General features: G+C 33.9%; 1 protein-coding gene across 2 annotated transcripts in view; it reads right to left on the reverse strand.

Moving 5' to 3' along the window:
• LOC126968274 (axotactin) overlaps positions 1-20,877 on the reverse strand; it is a 56,445-nt gene that overhangs the window by 8,167 nt on the left and 27,401 nt on the right. Inside the window, exons 12-23 of one of the 2 annotated variants that reach the window (XM_050813181.1) lie at positions 18,509-18,657; positions 11,992-12,194; positions 10,954-11,165; positions 7,683-7,897; positions 6,607-6,780; positions 5,712-5,937; positions 4,783-5,030; positions 2,375-2,803; positions 1,966-2,169; positions 1,294-1,511; positions 627-706; positions 439-551 (exon numbers count right to left, since the gene is read on the reverse strand). In XM_050813181.1, coding sequence (XP_050669138.1) covers positions 439-551; positions 627-706; positions 1,294-1,511; positions 1,966-2,169; positions 2,375-2,803; positions 4,783-5,030; positions 5,712-5,937; positions 6,607-6,780; positions 7,683-7,897; positions 10,954-11,165; positions 11,992-12,194; positions 18,509-18,657 — 2,471 coding nt within the window. Of the gene's footprint in view, positions 1-438; positions 552-626; positions 707-1,293; positions 1,512-1,965; positions 2,170-2,374; positions 2,804-4,782; positions 5,031-5,711; positions 5,938-6,606; positions 6,781-7,682; positions 7,913-10,953; positions 11,166-11,991; positions 12,195-18,508; positions 18,658-20,877 lie in introns of both variants that reach the window. The other variant, XM_050813174.1, reaches the window with a different exon arrangement.

A 20,877-nucleotide genomic window follows, 5' to 3' on the forward strand; every position in this document is an offset into this window, starting at 1 on the left:
TACATATAATTACCTATTCGAAGTAAATCCATCGAACAGCATTATATTACAAATATTGCTTAGAAGATAATATTAATTACTTATAACCATGTGTTGCCTTTAGTAAGGCAGTACGCGGGTAACCATTGATCGGTCCGGTCCTAGTTACCATTAACCATTCGTCTATAACCATTACAGGACTGGTCCTAGTAACCATTTTAACCAATGAATAGTAGAAATCCGCGTACTCACAAGTAGAACCATTAATAATAGTTATTTAGCAAGTGTCATATATTAGTTTAGTAACTTAAGTAAATAAATACTTTTACCATAAAACCAATATACATATATCTACCCCTAAGTGCACCCCTTTTCATTACCCTAAACGGTCTCAGCGCTGTAACAGTAATGTAATAGAGGAAACATTTATAATATTTTTGTGTAAATAATTTTTTATACCATTTAGAAAATTTCGATGTTTTACTTCAGCGCCATAAGCAGAGTCTTCTCGATCCTCTTCAAATTTTAAATAACCATCTTGCGTTATTGCTATTAACAAATAATAACTACGTCTGGAAAATAAATAAAATCTTTATGTATAATTGATCTTGTATTTGAATCCTAAAGTTACACAAATTCCAACTTACTTGTTTTCAGTCTGGACAAGGAGCAAAACAGTGTTCTTTTGACGGAGGTCGTTGCTTGAGAAAGCTAATTTAATTTTAACCTGAAAAGTCATAGATATAAGATTTAGCAATAAAATATGTTGTACAAAAAATTGTTCTCTCATTTTATTTTTCGACGATTTTAACGATTTTATTACACTCGTTTATTTTTTGCACATCTATGAAGAAAATGACAAGAATACACTTGAACGAGGTTTCAATATTGAGAAGCCTTCTGGAATGTGGACTGTATTAAAGTTCGACGAAACCTCTAATTTAGTTGCAGATTTGATTCTTGCTCGAATTATTGCAAGTTCTCGTCATTAGTGCTGTGAAACGTAAATACGAGGAACTTTTATGTCCTTTACATGTGCTGAAACGCACGTCCTTTCATTACCATACTTGTAGAGTGGGAAAACTGAGTTCAATATATAGGGATCAATCACGTCTTCAAGTCCTATTAAGGATTCAATTCGATGATTATCCTGGTAAGAGACATTCTTTAATGTTAACTTGCGACGCACTATGTTCTGCAGATTGTTTCGGTCACAATGTGTTAAATAAATCGATCGACCCTACTTCAAAAATGATGGAATGGGTATGGTTGCCTAACTGATGATATTTAGGGTCATAAATTAGTAGTATTAACCTTATTAATATTTTGCGGAAGTACAAATTTCCTCTGCAGTATGCTTTCTCCATTAAAGTCCGCTCCCTTTTCTTCCATGCAATATTCTCCGAAGTAACTAGTAAGTTCACAATCACAACTGCTCTCTTGATTTGTGAAGTCTTCTGTACAAATACCTCCATTCTTACACGGCTCTGAATCACATTTCATATTGCACTCAGGCAGAACGCCAGTTAGATCTGTAATTTAAATCAGGTAATTTATACTTTTTTCAAATTATACGGTAATATTTTTATTTCTAAGGTCCCAATAAAAGTTTTTAAAATTTAAAAGTGAAGGTTAACTAATAACAATTATTATGCTCAAAATATTCTTTCATTTCTGTTAGAAACGCAGATATGATTAAAATTTATTTGCTAGTTATATTTTTATGGACATGCAATTACAAAGTAAGCAATGTTTAGTTTATTTATGAAACAATACAATACTTATCATGTTTAAGAGCAAAACATAAGTTACTATTAAATTTTTCTTTAAGCAAAATTGAATGATGTAGCCATCTCTACTATGACGACACTTCCTATGATTCTTAAAATAATTGTAGTTTCTCGTAATGTAATTGAGTAAAATCTATCGTTTGAAGTTCTTAAACTAAATACACCATTAATTTAGTTGTTTAGCTCTCGAACATACCTTGATCTATGTTCTGCTGAGCCTTCTTAGACAAGTCAACAACATGGTCATCAATCTTGAACCCTCTCACACAACCAACGTAGCCGCCTTGAGGATAGTTTTCAGCTTGAGGTGTTAGATGCAGCGAGTATGGATCGTAACCACCTAAATTCAATTGGAAGTAGTCTGTCGGAGGCGCTGGTGGTCTTTGTGGACGAATCACCTCTGGAAAGAGAAAATAAAGTTAAAATAGTACACGAACTATAGACATTTATGCATTCAAAACATATAATGTGGTGAATTTCTAAAAAATGCGAAATACTGCGATCTAATACTGTAACTAGGCTCATTGATACAATTGTCAGCTATCAAAACTTCAGTCAAAACTACATTGCCATTAAAAAGAAAAAAAGTCGTTCAAAAATCTTACCTAGCTCCGGATTCTTCCATGGTTTATTGGTATAGTTAGCCAACAACTTGGCAACCTTATCAATAGTTACATTTTTATCATTTACATGTAAAGTCGTCGTATTCTCCGTTCTTATAATAGCAATCTGAACGCTCTCCCCTTTGTTCATTTTAGCGTAGGTAACATTCATTTGAACGATTTCATCTTCATGATTGAACATGTAGATAATTTTTGTTCCATTGTGTATGAACAAATGTATAAAGTTGTTTAGATTATCATTTGCATATAAGACCAGGGCGTTATCGTCATACGTTCTTAAATTCATCAGAACGTTTTCGACCATCATTTTCTTTAGCCTTATTTTCTCTGCATCAGTTGCATTGTCTGATAAGTAATTCTTTTTTAGATATGACTCTTTGGTTTGAAATGTAAGTGCTTTTTTATTGATATCTGTAAATGAATGTTATCGTCTTAAATATTATTCTATTAAGAATACATGCTTGCAAAATAGTTTTATTGAATAGATCCCCATCTGTGGTGTTTTTTATTTGCGTCTTTGTCGTCTATCAAGAGCCCCAAGAAGAAGAAAAATTGAAAAAGTTGAGTCTGGGATGACATCATTCAATATTTACATTCACAATTAACATTTAAGCATTTGTCAATAGGTTAGCTAGATTATAGTTCTTAAAATATTGGTACATAAATGCAATGTTCGTGTTTGCGTCCTACTACATGGAAACGTTGATAACTTGCTACCATATTGGTATCCAAAAACTTTAAGCGTCGGTTATAATCCTTCCCAGAGCTCAAAGCTAGAACAGCCTAATCAATTACACCTTTTAACTTTGCAAAAGCAATCCCCTACTGTAAAATGAGTCCTTGCATGACTGGCATAAAAAATACGCCTTTTTTCTTTTAATTTTTAAAAGATAACAAATACGCCTAAATCACTCGTTCGTGGCTATTTGCAAACTATTTGATCTATATCGATAAAACATTACTTATAAAATGAAACTACCCGCAAAGTACTATAATCATTGTTAGTGTTAATTTTATGTGACACAATATGTTTGGACAGCGCTGTAATCGTAAACAGCACGTGTGTTATCATTGTAACATGTCTCTTAATATTTGTATACAATTTTACACATAGTTTAATTTTACACCAGAAATGCAATTTGTATATGCAATTTAATAGATAGAAGTACTTTATTTATCCAATAGTCAGCGTAATTATAAGAACTCTATTAAAAATAGGTTGACTTAAAAACACTTAAGATCACTCATGCAACATACAAGCTATAGAACTGAAACATCAAGAACTCAACATTTTCTTAAAACAATGATTTATAAAGTACAAATAAAATATTTGTTGTGTCCCTATATTTCATTCTTTACGGCTAAAACTGCGTGGCAGACGCATAGTGTTTGTATGACGCAATAGGTACAAGGCTCCCATCGTGCACTATGGTGTTTGCACCCGTAAGGTTGTAGAAAATACGCAGGTTGAAACATGTAATTTCTATATAAATGTATTATTATCATTAATCGAAAATGATTTGGATTGTTCTAGAATGATCTAGAGATTTCTAGAATTATGTGGAAATTTTTCAAATGTAAACCCTTTATTCCAAATGAAAATGTTTTAGAAAATTTTACAATAAACTAGAATATTTTTAAATAAAATATTCTGATAGATTATTAACATTTACTATTAACTAAACTCCCTGTTACTCTGTTAAAACACTGTTACTCCCAAATAGTGACTTCAATTCGAAAAATTAGCAATGCAGGATGCAGCAATGAGTCTCGTGTCAGAAATTGATGAGTCAAAATCTCCTGACAATGCCTCATTTAGTGTGAAACACGTGTCAAATTATTATTATACGACAAAACTTACTAGAATTTACACTTAATAAAAAAAAACATTCGGACAACCCTTTCTCTATATTAATAAAGTAACATTTACAGATTAATCTAATATATAAAATTCTCATGTCGCGGTGTTTGTAGTTGTAACTCCTTCGAAACGGCTTGACCGATTCTCATGAAATTTTGAGTGCATATTGGGTAGGTCTGAGACTCGGACAACATCTATTTTTCATCCCTCTAAATGTTAACGGGTGGTCCACACCAACTTCTTTTTTTAATTTTTTTGGCATTTTTTTTAAATTTGTTTGATTATGAGTCAACATTAAAAAATACATACAACTTCAAAATTTCACTCATCTACGATCAACAGTTACTTTTGTATCGCGATTTTAATATCGGCAATACAACGTTTGCTGGGTCAGCTAGTATATTATAATATAATTGTGCATAAATTACTTGGGTAAAAATTTTCTCTAACCGACCAAGCCGAGGTACACAATTCAATTACATGCGGTTTATATTCTTGAAAGTATTTTATTTGAATGAATAATACTTACTTTCTTCGCAGTGCACTCCTAAATGCGCCCAACGGTTCTTACAAATACATTCATACGAAGACCAAAGTTCCTTGCACGTAGCCCTGTTCTGGCAAGGGTTTGGTACACACGATGGTTTACAGTCCTTTATGATTTCAGAAAGATGGACAGACATATAACTGTATATGTCTAGAATTTCACCGTTCACAACTAAACCTCTGAAGCAGCCTATGAGACCTTGGTTTACAGCTGATTTCTTCAGATGTTCACTAGAATTGTAATTAAAAATATTTTGCGTCATTCTTTTGAATAAAAGGTAAAAATACTTAATTATTAATAATCATAAATTTTTCGGATACAAAATTATTTATAGAAATTTAATATAATAATATAATACATGTTACGCAACACATGTTCAGTAACCTCATAGTAAAAATATAATATTGGCATGGTATTAACATAAATACGAGCGCTGGCACATGACTCCGCTGCTGGATGGATTATGACAGTATGCCTTTTATTCGTAAATCGAATTTCGTACGTAGTTTTAAAAGTCTTAATAATTTTAGAAACCCTATTTAAATTTTTGAATATAAAGTAACTCGAAAGAGAATAGCTATAAACGATACGCTACAAATATATTTACATTAAAAAGTTAAATTGCTGTAAATTTAAAAAATTACAAACATACTAATCCATTTTATTTTTATGTAGGGACAACATAAACTAGAATGCATAGATGACTACAGTAATTATAGGAATACTCATCTTTAACAATACATGACATGAATAGGTGACCTGAGACTCAACGTGTTATTTCCAAGACGATTCGACAAGCGCGCATTTTCCTGAAAGTCTGGCAATGGTGTACATGCGGCCGAGATCATTTAGCATCAACGCATCGTTTGTCCTCCTCTGCCACAAAAATAAATAAATCTATGAATACATACGCGGTGGCGCCTCCGATGAACATGGAACCCTCAAACGGCCCAAACTCCTCCTCCAGCAGTAAATTCAGCATCTGGTACTCAGTGTTCAGCATGAACCTGACGTGGTAGAAGTTGTAATCGATCCAAATTTTATGCCATTCACCCCCATTCAGCTTTCTCTTAGAATTAATCACGAGTTTCCTTGTGGTTCCCGTGTTTAACGTAAAGTTGAAGGTTAGTTCATGTTCTGAAATTAAAAATTCACGAGTGATCGTTAACTTCGTATTGTAACTTTTTTGTATGAGTATCTTTTTCATAGTAAAACCACAATATTTATTAAGAGATTTCGAAAAACTTATTCTTCAAGTGAAATTCATTTAATTTTGTGGGTATTTAATGTGACTGAGCTCATGCTCGGGTTTGTTGCACTCGTTCGGGAAAAGTCTGCATTAGTTGGTGGTTGGTGAATTCCAGCCCAATTTCTTATAAAGATATGCCACCGATATAATAATATGTATAGTTGGGCAAGAAGTGTTGCCATTCGCTAGGTGTGAAAGTATAATACAAGTAATTTAATTAACAAATTTTTGAGGTTTTTTTAGGTATGAAACAATCTGAAAAATTTTTTGTCCTTTATTTGGAGCTAATACTGATGATAATCCATAATCGATTCAGCCGGAAGACGTCCACTGTTGGGCAAATATCTCCACGACGAACGGATCTGCGCTGCCCTCATCGAGCCTTATCACTTAGGTATCATGAAAATATTAGGTCATTCGAACTGAAACAACTTGTTTACAACTTAAAACAACTGAAAAATATAGTAACTGTAAATCTGGATTAGAGAAAGTTGTTCTAATTCAGTTTGCAGAATTTAACTCACATATACTAAGAAAGTTAAAAAAATAAATCTCACCACTGGTTAAAGCGACCATAAAGGAGGGATAGTTGGGTCGTATGGGCGGCTGGAATAGCAGTATAGCGCTGGTTCCAGTCGTTCGGAAACTGAACGCTATGTCACCCTTCCTCCACCCTGGCACCTCTATGTACGACTGAGAGGTTGTGAATGTTACCACGTAGCGCTGGGTATCTGAACATGAGCAGGCATAAAATGAGGAATACACCACACCCAGAATATACTCTCGCATACACAGCACCCAGACTTGGATGATATGCAAACTTCAGAGCGGGGATCGAACCCTAAACACGATGCTGGATAGAAAGACAAGTAGCGCATGAGTTTGTCAAAACAATAACATTAATACGTTTTAATTATTAAGGCAGTATAGTAAAGCACGCAACAATCAAAATAGATTTGTGAGAATTGAAGCAATAAAAAAAATTAAGAGATAAAAAACTTTTTTAAAAGTTTTATTATGTTCTTGTTGATAAAAAATATAAAAAAATTAAACATTATATTTTAAAACTGATAAGAAAAATATCCTCTTAAAGGTGCATTGCAACCTTTAACAATATTCGTCTACGTGACAATAATCCCATATCGTAAGTAGGTACATACCTATTAGACATTTTGATTAAACCTTAACTATCTTATTAATAAACACAATGTAAAGTTACTCCAAAATTAAAATTACTTCTCCCTCTAATGTAATAAGACAAAATTTTTAAACTTGGTATAACTTTACGCCGCATATATTAATCACACAGTAAAACTTTACATCTTGTATTAAATTATTGCGTTTTTATCACGTACCTACTTAATTTTATAAATAAAAGCGTGTTACATTGTGATGGAACATTATTGAATATTTAGCATAATTACACCTTCATAATTTTTCTTTTTCATTGTGTGACCTAATAAAAAATGTCAAATGAATTCACTTTTTTATGCAAACTTACAATGGGCACTTTTGAATAAAATTTATTTTCTAAAATCTATAAATCTAAAATCAAGTTATTTTTTTATTTCAATATTTGTAGAATTTGAAGACACAGATTGCTAGAAATTCTTGTAAGCAGTATCATACGTACTGGTTTCTACACATTCCAAAGGTCCCAAAGTAATCCTTCCCTGAGCTTCATCAGTCAGATCCTTCTGCTGCAAGAAGAACATTTCAGTTATCCCCAAACTCGTAGGATCTACCAGAGTACCTTCATCTGAATGCCACTTGTTATCATTGGCATCACAATTGCAGGATTGTGTTGGGTTGACACATGTAGCATTGACTCCACAGGGACAGTAGCCTCTGCAAGAAAGTGTTCTACTTCAATATTCAAATCTGTTTATGATGGACTCAATACAGCACTGCTTCACCAAGATCAGGTGTATAATTATCTCTTTGTATTCACTGGCCCATGCTTTTACAGTAAATATACTGCTATCAACTATATTAAATATTTTTTTCAGCCTTTGGTAATTCCAATTTTAAAGCCCGCTATGATGTGGTATGACTGGTCTATTTTGGGTTAGTCTTAGTGGCACTAAGAAGTAAGGCATGCAAAATAGCGCTAACGCGTGAGCAAGTAATTCAAATGGTCAACGTTAAAATTATGATTGTTTCAACATTATCCGATAGTATTAATCTAAGCAATAAAATAAAAAACAACCTTATAACTTAGACTGAATCATCATGAATTTTCTCAAGTAACATGATAGAATTAGTGATGTCTTCCGAAATCGTGAATGAAATTCTTAATATTAAAAACTTTGGTTAAAAACGATACCAAAGTATTCGTTCTAGAAGGTTCAATGATAGAAGAAGGTCAAGAAAACGATATTAAAAACAGAACTGTATAAGTATCTACTGCAAAACCTGTCACTTCAATTTATTTGATCAAGATTGTGAAACCATAAATTATTAGATGACTCTTAATCAGTAATCTATAGTATAGCATTTGATTTAATAATGTTATTAGTACATAGTTTAATTGTTATTATGATCTTTTTAATATATCTTTATTATAGTTCGCACTCAAAACAAAACAATTAAAAAAGTAAAGTTCACTTAGAAGTCACTCCAAATGTTTTAATAATATTATGTAAAAAAATACTTCATCCTAAGAGAAAATTAAGTTACTCCTTAGAAATTAACACTTTATATACATGTATTTTCATTCATTAAAGTAACTGATCTACATCAAAAGCCGTCAAATATTCAAAACATTAGTCAAAATGCGTAATTCTAAATAATGGTTGAAAGATCTTCAATCGAAACCCTCATGTTTGTCGACATATTGAAAACATTAGCAGATTACATCTAAACGCGGCTGCCATTACATTCGAATACTTTTTGTACATTCATTTGACCTTTTTGCAGTTTCAGACTTTGAATGGTAGCCTTTATTGAGCTACTGTAGTGGCTCTTTAAAAGTTAAGTGATTACATGACTGTATGCTGGCAATCTGTGTTAAGAAATAATATTAATTGTATAACATTACAGAACTTCACGCCGAAAGGAGTTATGTAAATCCTTACAATTAGTATGTCGTGGGTATAAGCCCATTCTTTGAAGATATCCATGATTTTTCAGATATGATACGGCAGAAGGCAGAATTTTGAATGTGAACTACGCTGTATGACCCAGATAGTGAGGGTAGTAAATACGAATAGGCGAAAATTAGTCCTTATCAATCAAAAGATAACAAATATACAAGTTACTACACTACACAATAGCTCACTCATTAACACTGATCTATTGTTTTTCTAAAACTGAAATTTATCAAATAACTAAAAATTTAATTAAATACACCTCATATGCAAACCTTTACCTTTAATATTAATAAAATTATATTATTTATATGTGCTACCTATTCATTGGTTTTAAGTCAGTGCCAAGCGCTAAATACAATAATACTTAATATTATAAACAGCTAACTTACTGTAATTATTAAGTTGTCTAGCCACGCATGCCTGTCCGCTTGGGTTGTTTTGTTCTAGACGAAGCTATCCCGCTCAAAGTCACGCGTGGCAAGTGTTGGTATCTACCATTACATTTGGCACCATTTGACACCGACTTCAAAGCTATCAATATGTAGCACATACAAATAATAGTATTTTATTAATATTAAAGGTAAAGGTTTGCATAAGAAATGTATTTAATTAAATTTTTAGTTATTTGCGAATTTTCAGTTTTTGAAGTCGGTTTGAAAATAGACAAAAATTTTCATAAAAAATGTTCATAAAATAAAAACTACATAGCCAAACTATGTATTTTTTTATGGAACTTAATGGCATCTATTCTTTTTGTTTGCATCTAAATAAATAACAATTACGTAAATCGGATCATAAATCTCAGAGTAATCGGTGTACATACATAAAAAAACTACCGATCAAATTGAAAACCTCCTCCTTTTGGAAGTCTGTTAAAAATATTCAAAAACGTTACTTGCATACATTTACAATTAAAACAATTGTGTAAAATGTAAATATATCAATACTTTATAAAATGTCGAAGGTAATAAGTCATTCAGTAGCAGATCACAGTCCTGGGTCAAACAGTGGTGACTGCAAATAAGAGGCAATTCATTCCTAGATAAACGCGTAATTGACACAAAGGATCCGTAATGCTTTGAACAGGAATATATTGAACAACCGTCTCTCCAGATAATTTGGGCGCAAATAGCCAATACAATACGCGAATGCTTTCAAAATTTATGGACAGGTTTCGAAAACAATTCTTAGCACATTCTGATAGTCGTCTTCTACGCATGAAGAATAACATCTTAACAACACTGACAGACAAACAGAAAATAAGAAATTATTTATTGTAATTAATCGCAGAAGTGAGGGTAATTACTTTAAAAACATAAAAAATTGCTTAGAAAATAAGGAAGCTGAGTTAGAGGGCCGGACATATAGTTCAAACAGAAAAGTGTACAGCGAGCTCTGTTTTATTTTGGACGCCTAAAAGATATAATACCACATATATATTTTAAAATAATGTATGAAATAGAAAATAAATCAAACCATTATTTTTCGTGTAATCCTTTAATTGTTATTAGCGATCCTACCTACTAAGCTATAGGTCCCGGGTTCGAATCCCGGTAGGTGCAAGCATTTATATGATGAATATGGATGTTTGTTTCCGAGTCATGGATGTTACATATGTATTTATGTATGTTTAAGTAAGTATATTGTATTAAATATATCGTTGTCTTGCAACCCATAACACAGGCTAAATATGCCTAATTTGGTGTAAGTCAATTTGTGTAAAAAGTGTGTTAATATCATTATCATTATTATGAAGTTTTTACTTACTTATTATTTAATGAAAAGATTTAAGAGGATAATGGTTATACTTACCTCTTTACATTGCCAATATAATCCACGGTGTCGTTAGAAGAAGATATGAACCAAGTTGCGCTATGTAGCTCTAATGGTGCCATATTGCAATCGTACTTTATATACTGACGGCAGAATAGTGAATGAGATATTAATTCCTGCAGCATTTCAGCTGTGAATTCCCTGTACTTTATCCTGAAACTAAAGTCTTGTCCAGATGCAGACCGTACATCCTAGAATTGAAATTAAATGGTTATAGTTGATCCTTTGTCGGTTGAAATCCAAAACTAGTTATAGTTAGCAGTAGTTATATTTTGATAAGATGTCTGTACTTATATATACAGTTTGTTGTTTGTATTTTAATGCCTATTAAGTATGTTTAGATTTGTCAAAAATACATTATAACTTCTGAATGGGCCAAAATAATAACAGAATGGTATCCTAGAGAAGGAAAAAGACAGAGAGGGAGACCGAGTCGTAGATGGAGCGACGATTTAAAAGATGCCGCTGGTGTGACGTGGAGGAGATCATATCATGACCGACAACACTGGAAGACCCTGGGGGAGGCCTATGCGAAACCAAAACAATCTGTGCCGATGTCTACTGCAAACTAAATGTAAATCTAAAACTATGTAAAGATTGTTATTAAAGGCTATTATTATTATTAACTTCTGAATGGTCGGTGATTTCCTTATCAATAATGCAAACTAAATTTTATGCCCTGTGCTTCCCCAGGGCTTAAAAAGAATAGGGAAGACCTAGGCCCAAGGGCGTCGTAAGAGGCGAATTAGAGCTGATGATGGGTTGGTACCCATGGTTGTGGTCAACGGCGCCTTTTTTGCCTTGAAGAAGCAATGTGTAAGCATTATTGTATTTCGGTTTGAAGTCGTAGCCGTAGCTTGTAAATTATTGGGCAAATGAGACTTAACATCTTTTGTCTTAAAATGACGAGCTAAACTGTAGTGCCGCTCAGAATTATTGGGTTGTTTGGGCAGAACGTATCAATTACCATCAGCTGAACATCCTCTCTCTTCCCTTATCGTTATAAAAAAAACTTACCACTTGACTCGGCAAGTTATGCTCAACAACAGTAGTCGAAGAGTCAGCTTCAATTTGAAATTCACATTTGACATGAGCGGGAGGGAACCTGCCGTTGCCGTCTATATCTATAAGGTACACGTCATTTCGGGTGTAGCCCAGTAGAGCCAACTCTTCACAAGTCTTTCTGAACGTTGCGAAGTGGCAGTTCTCTCCTATGTAACCTGCAAGAGATTTTTCGCTTAGTTTTAGTTATGAACTGTTACCCAGTTAGCGAGTGTTTTGTGTGGTAATAATCAACCATTTTATTTGGGTAAGGTACAGTTTTACATATTGGTCGATATAGCGAAGTTTCTAATTTTTTTTTATATTTGAGATTTTGTCTTCTTTAGTCTCCACCTAGCTTAGTATCAGCGTGTCTTACTTTATTAGAATGTAACTATCAATGTGTGAGAATAAGAAAAACCGGACAAGTGCGAGTCGGACTTGGGTACTGAGGGTTGCGTACATACTATTAGGTAAAAAAGGGAGTTTCATACTAAAGAAAATGTTATAATTTTGTATTAGTATTGTCTCGTAGCAACGCTTCGACATACATGACGAGAGTTGTCAAACTTCTAGTACAATTTAAATTTAAAAATAGAAGATAATCATTTTGAAAAAAGAACTGACTCAGGGGTATGTAAGCCGTACTAAGCGTGGCCTACGGCAGTTGTAGTCCAGACTTGAAAGTGAAATGGAAAAGAAGGAAGAGAAGAAGAAGTAGTGAAAAGTATGAAAATTAGAAAGTGATTCAGTGAGGAGAAGATAGTAGAGAACGAGTGTTATTTGCGGTGTGATCTGCTGAAGGCACCGCCATCTGAAGAGGAACAGCAGCAAACCGGCGAAGTGCAAGTTCGTGGAAGTGAACGCAAATAAATGCCCGTTGCTTTAAGCTGTGTATAACTTTTCAAGCTTCTTTGCACCGGATGCCTAGACTATCATTGGGTACCACAACGGTGCCTATTTCTACCGTAGCAGTAGACATAGCTAGTGAAATTACTGGACAAATGAGACTTGACAACTTATATCTCAAGTGAAGAGCGCAGTTGTAGTGCCGCTCAGAATGTTTGGTTTTTTTCAATAATCCTGAGTGGCACTCCATTGTAATGGGCAGTGCGTATCAATTACTATCAGCTGAACGTCCTGCTTATCTCATCCCTTATTTTTTATAAAAAAAAAGTATTTTATAGGTTCGTTATAAGTAGTGTGCAAGCAATGTTTGTGTTTCGGCAGAATAACAGTTAACAGGATAAAACACAAGTATAGATCCAATTAAAATTGTACACAGCATGCACCAAATACAGTAAGAAACGAAAAGTGGACACAATAGAAATTATGTTGATTTAATAAGGAAATTTAAGTTTAACATTAAATTATAGAACGTAAGTTAGCTAATTTTATAAAGGGTATTTTTATGCAAATGTATCTCAATTTAAACTATCAATATCTCGAATTCTCTACAAATTCTAATAATGGGGTTGTTGTGCGATACATAATTATTTGAGGAATTTATTAAAAATAGGTATGGAATAAACACAGATACTGCACCGTAATCGCACAGGATTGTATTATTTACCATCAGATTAACATCTTTCTCATCTTGTTCCTTCTGGTCTTAAAAAATATATTATAGCCATTAATAAGAATAATAATTATATAGTAACAAAAGCCTTTATTCACCGACCATACTATATTTTAACTTATATATATATTATATAAAAATGTGTATGTACTTATGTATGCACGCAAGAATTTATACATCTTTGGCCTAACAAAGCAAAAATCCTTAAAGTTATTTATTCCTAGTGCTAATCTACGTTTGTAGAAAGAGCATTATTGTAAAAATCTTGCAAAGATGGCTTTGACAATCAATTATTAAATAACGAATACGGCTGTACGGCCTTGAACCCTTTGTATTAAAATAAAAAAAATAAAATAAAATAGCCTTTAATTATTATTAGTGACTTAATTTTTTTTATAAATAAAAACTTAAATTATCTTAACTAGTAATTTGTCTCTCGACAAAAGCCTCCTCTAAAGACTTCCACCTTATTCAGTCTCTGGCTACTCTCATCCAGTCTGGTCCTGCTATAATTTTAAAATCGTCCTTCCACCTTCTAATCTGTCTACCTTTCCTTCGTTTCCCGTCTCTTGGATACTATTCTGTAACGTTTTTTGTCCATTTCTCTTTCTTTTCCCTCAGAATGTGTCCAGTCCATTTCCACTTTTGCTTTTGACAGAGCTTGTGAGCGTTTTTGAATTTTGTCTGACTCTTAATGTTTTCTAACTTAACTTTGTCTCGTCTCCGAACTCCAATTACGCTTCTTTGTATGGAGTTTTGGATATATTATATTAATTAAACATTAATGTTCAGCAAACACTCTGTTGGTCAGCTTATCTTTCGCATAGACTTCCCCCAGTATCTTCCACTTATCTCTTTCTCTAGCTAACCTCCCCCAATCTAAAGCTAAATCTTCCTCCCATCTCTTAATTTGAAGTCCTTGTTTCTTTTCCCATCTCTAGGGTACAACTCTAATACGTCCTTTGTCTTTTTTCCTTTGTCCAACCTCACTATATGTCCAGTCCAATCCCAATTATAGCCATTACAAGATATCTATTAGCAAATTTCTGTAAATGTTACTCAGCTGTCAAGGTTGATCCAGGCATAAAATGTCAGATGTACAATTACATTAATTGGTGATTTGATGCAAATTGCTCTTAGAAAGTTATCTTCTAAACAGCACATACACTTTTTGCAACTGTTGCATAAGTTATAAATTGGTTCTTGATGTTACCAAAGTAAAACTATTGGAACTTTTGTAATTGTGTTAGTGATTTATTTCTGCTTCACCAAAGGACGATCCATACAATGCAATTCCAATGATTATAAATGTTGACGTTAAACTTCTTTAGGCGCGACTTGGGGATAACTCAGATTTTTTTTAACGAAAGTAACGCAGTACTTCAGTCAGAAAAAAATCTGATATATTTTTTCAAAATCTCCAAATGTATTCGTTTATGGCTTACCAGTTTTGTAATAGATAAGTAATAAACAAAAAAAAATTAACTACGTTTTAATAAAACCGACTTCAAAAACTGAAAAGTATCAAATAACTAAAAATTTAATTTAATACACCTCTTATGCAAACCTTTACCTTTAATATTAATAAAATACTATTATTTATATCTGCTACTTATTGATAGGTTTTAAGTCACTGCCAAGCTGTAAACAAAATAAAACTTAATATTATCAACAGCTTACTTACTATATTTATTTAGGTTGTCTGGCCTTGCAATCCCCCTCAAAGTCACGCGTGGTGAGTGTACCTTAATTACATTTGGCTTGACACCGACTTCAAAGCTATCAATATGTAGCACATACAAATAATAGTATTTTATTAATATTAAAGGTAAAGGTTTGCATAACAGGTGTATTAAATTATATTTTTAGTTATTTGATACTTTTCAGTTTTTGATGTTGATTTTTTTAAACGTAGTTTATTCTTTATTTTTTAACGTTTTAGTGTCAGTAAATAATAATATATATACAACTTGAATGAAAAAAAAAGCCGTACACAGAAAACAATTATGTCATCCAGGTAGACGAAAATTTTCATATAAATGTTCATAAAATGAAAACTACTGGGCCAAACTATGTAAAATTTTTATGGAACCAAATGACATCTAATTTGAATCAAATTTTTTCGCAAAAAATTACGTAAATCGGATCATAAATCTCTGAGTAATCGGTGTACATACATAAAAAAATACCGATCGCATTGATAACCTTCTCCTTTTGGAAGTTGGTTATAAATAAACACGCACACACTTTTTAAGGAGTTAAAGCCTTAACTCCTGGTCATGCCATGAGAATGATTTCCAGGGCTATTTGCCTTCTCGTCATGTCGCCAGGGGCGTAGCTACCTCCGTACCTGCCGTATCAATTATTCGGACCCCTCGGAGCGCGGGGGCCCTCGACGTTTGTAAGCAAAGATTATTAAAAACTTCCCATTTTTTTTAAGAAATGATAAAAGTAAAAAATTCAGATTTTATAAACCAGTTTGCCGAAAAAAAGGCAAGGAGAGTGTCTGTTTAATTTGAATTGTTTTGAAAAAAAAAATATTGGAAAAAGTGACACATAGATAATTATGATAAATAAACATTTCTTTTAATTTTATGAAAACATTTATTTCTTTTTTGAGAGATCTTTGCACTTCATAAGGGCCCCAAAACAATTTTTTTACGGGGCCCCGCCAAGGCACGCTACACCACTTCATGTCGCTAACTTTGGGTATAACCATTCGTAGATCGTCTTAATGTGGAGTGTTGATGTTTTGTCTTCACTATGAAGTCAACGAAATAATGTTTTTCTTTATCTTCGTACCGTTGCCCATAGTCACACAGGTATAATATAGTCACTCTGGACGTCATGATAGGTCGCGGTGTTATGTCCGTTGGGGTATCGTCACCTGCAGTGACTTCAGATATAAAGCCAGTGAGAAGATAAGGTGTGAACAGTAGTTAAGCGGTAGTAAATTTATCGATAAGTAGGAGTAGGCGTTGTCTAATCTATGTTGTAAACAACACCAGTTAAAAGAGAAAACCGATATTTGTTACTGGAAAATCTCCTTCTCTCTAGTCGTTCACTCATGACAGGATTGTGGTCATCAATAAGTGGTCCACACTTGGAGTGAACTATTTTTTTACATCGGCTTCTCTCCATCGCGGCCCTGACGACGGAGCTAAACTTTGGGGACCTGAAATCTCTTATGTGGTCGGTCCATCTGGTAGGAGATCGGCCTCGGGCTCGCTTGCCATTTGTGTTCCCAACTACGATCAATTTATCAAGGCTCTCATTACCCCTTCGCATTATGTGGCCGAATACGAAAGAATTCGTTTGTGGCATATCGTGGACAGACGGCTTTTTATCTTGAGCTGTGAGAGGATCGACACATTTGTTCGTTTGGCCGTCCAAGGTATCTTCGACATTCGCCTCCAGCACCACATCTCCAAGGCATCAAGACTCTGCCTATCTCGAGCCCGTATCGTCCACGACTCCACGCCATACAGAAAAAGGGGAAAATCAAGGAATATCCTTGGAAAATAAAATATAAATGATATCTCTTCGTTGAAATCTAATTGATATGTTTTTCTCTCTCGCACGCTTTGTTTGTCTATACGCTAGTATATTATGATTCCATGGTTGCTACAGCGCAAATAGAAACACACTGTTGACATTTTAATATTGACATTAATGAGAAATAGCCCGCTGATGGATTGACAGACAAACTCCGGAGTCTTAGTTATAGAGTTAAAGCTATCTGCTACTATAATAATATTGAATACTATCGATCGATTCGTATAGCTGCATATGATGAAAAGAAAATCACGAAAAAAAGGGTACACTTTTAAAAATAGTATAAAATGAAAATAATTTTATTTTCATAAATCTTACAGATTATATCTACCGAGGATTTCCAGTTATTAGTCAAGGATACTTGTGAATCCCTCGCTCTTCCATTTTACATTTCGTTTGCATTTTGTTAATTGCGGTAAAATAATTTAACGCTATTTAACGTCTAATTAATCTTCTAAAAAAATAATAAAATTAAAAATACGTATCAATATTCACAATCAACAAATTTAAAGATTAATCGTTAAAAATGTATTGTACTTACTTATTACTACGGCGGGTACTCGCAATTTATATTTTTTTATTTGAAGCCGATATTTTGATCCAATTTAATCAATTCTCGCCGCCTCCGCAGTTCTGAGGTGACCACGACTCATGCAATTGGACCGAAATATAGGTTTCATATAAATTAAATATATATACAGTGAGTACTCGTCATAATAATAACAATGTAAAATTTCCGCGATGATAAAAGTTTAAAACAAAAATTAACAATAAAACAATTGACTTCAATGAAACTATTCCAAAACAATAGATATAATATGCACTTAACAGTATAAAAATAATTGCGTATTTTTATACAATCTAATTAATTATTCTAATTCTAGTTACGATTATAGTAATTTTTGAATCGGTGTCCTCTCGCCTTGGCCCCGCTTTTGCCTCTCGCCCCGTCACGCCGAGCGTGCGACACAAGCACATCTCACCTATGTCTGTAGTTACAAACCTACCTTGGCTGACACCGACTTACACTAAATTACAATGGGACTTCAAAAAAACTATTCCAAAGCAATAAATAGATGCACTAAAAATCATAAAAATTATTGCGTATTTTTATACAATGTAATTCCAGTTACGATTATTGTTTTGGAATCTAAACCCGTCACGCCGCGCGTGCGACACGACATTCTCATATAAATATGTAGTTACAAACCTACCCTGGCTGACACCGACTTACAACACTGAAAACAAGATCATCAAGTTCGGTTCACCCAGTCGAAAGTTATGAGGTTTATAAACATAAAAAAATACAATCGAATTGAGAACCACCTTTTTTTGAAGTCAGTTAAAAACATAGGTTACCAGTATTGTCACAGTTACATATGACTCTGTCCTCCCTGATGGAGCAGATGCCGCCATGCTCGCAGGTGTTGGGTCTGGTGCACGGGTCCACGTAGCGGCAGTCGTCTATCGCCACTTCACCTACCACTCGCTCCGTGTTGATCACAAACCTACATTTAATTACAATAATTATAATATTTTATTTATATTCACGGCTCCTATTTCTGCCGTGAAGCAGTAATGTTTAACCATTACTGTATTTCGGGCTGAAGGGCGCGGTGGCTAGTGAAATTACTGGGCAAATGAGACTTAACATCGTATGTCTCAAGGTGAAGAGCGCGGTTATTGTGCCGCTCAGAATTTTTGAGGTTTTTCAAGAATCCTGAGCGATACTGCATTGTAATGGGCAGGGCGTATCAATTACCATCAGCTGAACGTCCTGCATGTCTCGTCTCTTATTTTCATTAAAAAAAAAGATAATTTATACGTCTTGATGCCTCTTGTTGCTAGACAATCGTAGATAACAGGCCAGGTTTATTACTTTAGTGTGCGTGACAAGCTCTGTTGCGTGCATTGATCAAAATAGAGGTTACCTGTCAACCTCAATTTTTTTGACGTTTTCACAGCTGTCACAGTCTATCTATACGTATAAACTAACAAAGATAATTATATAATTTAAAATACTATAAATGATTAAAGAACAAAAAATAATATTAGTAATTCGTATTACTAAGCTTCTCTTAATGAAGTTCTCTTCTATTGTGTGATTTGATTTAATACTAAAGGGGGCAAAAGGGCAAGTGGTCACCTCATGAGAAGTGAAAAACCGACGCCCATAAAATCTGCAATACCAGAGAACAACAGGTACGCTGTCGGCCTTTGAAATGAAAGTTAGCAGGGTTCTAAAAAAATATTGTAACTATATCTGATTTCAGAGTGGATAAATTAATTTTCATATTTTCGTGGTTTGTTATATCTCAGCGATATATCAAAACTGAGATCTTATCGTTGTTGTAAATAAAGTCAATAAAACAGCGGGGAAAATAAATAGCCGAGATTTAACCAAATAATAAATTTGAAGTGTGAATTTCAGTTTACACGCGTTCAAATCCATTCAAATTCAAATTAAATTGCCCAATTCCACATTCAGAATCTATCCGATCGCAAAAGAAATGTCTCAGACCTGTGATAAATGTGCGCAAACAAGTTAGCGGAGGGTTTTTGGCTTAATATTTTTGCTGACTTTCAAGTTATTTTATAAGTATTGGTCCACACTAATACTTATAACATAGTACCACTACTATGATCCCGGTGGCGGCTTATATTAGATAACCTTACTGCCTGCTCCTTAAGGCCGCTATCCCAAGAAATCGCATAAATAGCGCATAATTGAAACCTTGATGATTTATATAAAGCCTATATTTATGCAAAAATATATATATATCTAGAGAATATGAAAAGAAAATTCATTTTTTCTTTACATTTCTTTTTTTATACACAGTGCGAAAAAAATCACCAAAATATCCCTAATTTTTAAAGTTGGAGCTACGCTAACATTCAAGATAGATAAAAATTGTACGAAAATTTATTAATTGTTCACCTAAACTATTTAACATATTTTTGTTAGTTTTGTAAAGAAAATTGTATAATGTTTGTAAAAAATTAAAAATGCCTCTGATTCTGAATTCAAACTATGGCGATCTTGTGCGAGAGAGGTAACCTAGCTCCACTGAATTCCACAAGGCCATCGGCTCAATCCCCAGCCTTAAAATAATCCATTCGCAGTATAGGTAAATCTCGGTTAACTCCCCGAGGCTTAGTACCTATGTCTCGTAATTCTGAGTAATTTAATCTGATCATGATGTTTTTAGAGTTATAATGTTTTCATGTATAACGTATCAATATAAAATACGATATTGGTATTATTGAACAAAATACATCTTATTTTTTTATGGAATAGGAGGACAAACGAGCGTACGGGTCACCTGGTGTTAAGTGATCACCGCCGCCCACACTCTCTTGCAACACCAGAGGAATCACAAGAGCATTGCCAGCCTTTAAGGTGTACGCGCTTTTCTTGAAGGTACCCATGTCGTATCGTCCCGGAAACACCGCACAAGGAAGCTCATTCCACTGCTTCGTAGTACGAGGAAGCAAGCTCCTTGAAAACCGCACTGTGAAGGACCGCCACACATCCAGATGGTGGGGATGATATCGTAACTTGTGGCGTGTCGTGCGAAGGTGAAATTCGGCGGCACGAATCAGGTTTAACAGCTCTTCTCCCCGTGATAATTGCCGTAGAATACACACAATGAAGCGACGTCTCTAAGCAACGCCAAGTGATCCAGCCGTTCACAGAGCACTGGGTCCCCGACAATTCGAGCTGCTCT

This window comes from Leptidea sinapis, chromosome 1 (assembly GCF_905404315.1).
Source record: "Leptidea sinapis chromosome 1, ilLepSina1.1, whole genome shotgun sequence".
Classification (NCBI taxonomy): Eukaryota; Metazoa; Arthropoda; class Insecta; order Lepidoptera; family Pieridae; genus Leptidea; species Leptidea sinapis.